This window comes from Choloepus didactylus, chromosome 4, assembly GCF_015220235.1.
Source record: "Choloepus didactylus isolate mChoDid1 chromosome 4, mChoDid1.pri, whole genome shotgun sequence".
Classification (NCBI taxonomy): Eukaryota; Metazoa; Chordata; class Mammalia; order Pilosa; family Megalonychidae; genus Choloepus; species Choloepus didactylus.
The window spans coordinates 63,010,332-63,012,493 of NC_051310.1; the positions used below are offsets into that span (position 1 = coordinate 63,010,332).

The window sequence follows — 2,162 nt, forward strand, 5'->3', positions numbered from 1 at the left end:
TGTTTTCTATTCCAATTTTATAAAAAAAAAAACAGAGCACGAGAGAAGTGGGGTGATTCATGGAGGGGGATGAAGAGTAGGAAAAGAAGAGAATGACATAAAACACTCACAATACTGTTTTTTCTTACACTGGAGAGAGGCAAGGCAGGACTTCTGTTAAAGATCCAGTCATGTTTTAGGTGCAGACAAGCATGAGTGGGCACCTAGGATGATGAAGACCATGGCAGGAATCATTCTGTTTTATAACCAGGCCATCTTTGTTCAGTTTTAGTTTAAAATGTATGCAAGCAATGACACTAGAGAAAACCCCTGGGTATGTAACACTTGGCATAAAAAAATAGAGCACAGTTGAAATTTCAAATAGACAATTGGCTTCAGATAGCTCCAGGAAATCAAAAGCTCTTCCATGGTTCTTAAAAATGCCACTTAAATTTCTATCATTGATTTCTAGTTTTATTCAACTGTGCTAAGACAACACAGTCATGACAATCGGTCGGGCTGTAACCGTCGTCTGTCCCGTAGGAGCTGTAGTGGCAGCGGCAGCCAGGCATGGCGCAAGGTGGACGCCACAGGACAGCGGCGGCAGCGGGGGCAGAGGCGGTAGCAGGAGAGGCAGAGGCAGCCACAGCAGCAGCACCAAGACGGACTCGTGGACACGCGCCGCGGCGGCCACCACCGGGCCGGGTGTCGTGCACCAAGGCTGGGGGGCCACCACTTCCACCACTGCTGCCGCCGCCACCGCCGAGGTGACTGAGGAGAGAGGCTCCTCCTCGCTCCCGCCACCGCGGACTTCAATGCCCAGTCCCCAGCTTGCCAGCATTTTTACTTGGAATATACACTTCACATTTATGGCAATTCTGAGCCGGAGGGCAGACTTCTGCCAGGCTCAGCACAGCATTTCCACCGACAAGTGAGCTTGGAAGTTCTATGTGCCATAATTAACACTGCCTTGAAGACTCTGGACACCGAGGCTGGCCTCAGAAATAGTTGGCTTTCTTTTTAATTGCAAGCATATATCTTTTAATGACTCCAGTAAAGTTAAGCATCAAGTAAACAAAAGTGGAAAGCGATCTACACTTTTAACTTGACTCACTAGTGCCTGAATGTAGTAAAGGCTGCTTACATGTTGTACACAGTTGGATTTTTTTGGAGTCTGAAGGTATCCATCTACAGTCATTGAGGCCCGAGTTGAATTTGGATTCGAGTGGATTCTAAATCTTTCTGCGTATCTTGAAGAGAGAAGCTTCTTAAGAAATAAACAAGTTGAATAGAGAAAACACTGATTGATAATAGGCATTTTAGTGGTCTCTTTAATGTTTTCTGCTGTGAAACATTTGAAGATTTATTGATTTTCCCTGCCCCTCTGCCCTGTTTTCCCCTCACGCTCACACAAGCATGCACACACTTTTTATTTGCCATAATGAACAGCCCAGCACCTGTGGAGATCTCCTATGAGAACATGTGTTTTCTGATAACTTACAACCCTACCAATGCTACCCTCAACAAGTTCACAGAGGAACTTAAGAAATATGGAGTAACAACCTTGGTTCGAGTTTGTGATGCTACATATGATAAAGCGCTAGTTGAAAAAGAAGGACTCCACCTTCTTGACTGGCCATTTGATGATGGAGCTCCACCTCCTAATCAGATAGTAGATCATTGGCTAAACCTATTAAAAACCAAATTTCATGAAGAGCCAGGTTGCTGTGTGGCCGTGCATTGTGTTGCAGGATTGGGAAGGGCACCTGTGCTGATTGCACTTACTTTGAGTGAATATGGAATGAAGTATGAAGATGCAGTTCAGTTTATAAGACAAAAAAGAAGGGGAGCATTCAATTCCAAACAGCTGCTTTACCTGGAGAAATACAGACCTAAGATGTGATTAGGCTTTAGAGATATCAATGGGCATTGCTGTGTTCAGTAGAAGATAATGTAAACAAAGTCTGACTCAATTGTGACATTTAGAGGGAACTCTTGGTACCTGGAAATGTGAATCTGGAATCATAATTGTGTCATCAGAGTAGTAATGGATTTGGTACTCCTCAATCACTCTCCTCATGATCAGAAAAAAGCAAACAAAAAAGAAATCCCTCTATAACATGAATAAAATGTTTAAGAAAAGGAGACAGAAAAAGGTGTTAATTCAGTGAAGGATGATTTTG

At 43.6% G+C, this 2,162-nt stretch overlaps 1 protein-coding gene across 3 annotated transcripts; it reads left to right on the forward strand.

Annotated features, from left to right (window-relative positions):
* Positions 1-1,420: 1,420 nt before the first annotated feature.
* On the forward strand, positions 1,421-1,882 carry LOC119531487 (protein tyrosine phosphatase type IVA 2-like). Of its 3 annotated transcripts, none has more exons than XM_037832784.1 (2): positions 1,421-1,747; positions 1,805-1,882. In XM_037832784.1, exons 1-2 carry the CDS (start codon positions 1,421-1,423, stop codon positions 1,880-1,882), a joined length of 405 nt encoding a protein of 134 aa, XP_037688712.1. The 3 variants fall into 3 exon arrangements, with proteins under 3 accessions (XP_037688712.1, XP_037688714.1, XP_037688711.1); XM_037832786.1 differs by having other exon boundaries at positions 1,421-1,516; positions 1,610-1,882; XM_037832783.1 differs by having other exon boundaries at positions 1,421-1,882.
* Positions 1,883-2,162: the final 280 nt, after the last annotated feature.

Coding starts and splice junctions, on each gene's coding strand:
- LOC119531487 (XM_037832783.1), top strand. CDS start 1,421: ATGAACAGCCCAGCACCTGTGGAGATCTCCTATGAGAACATGTGTTTT.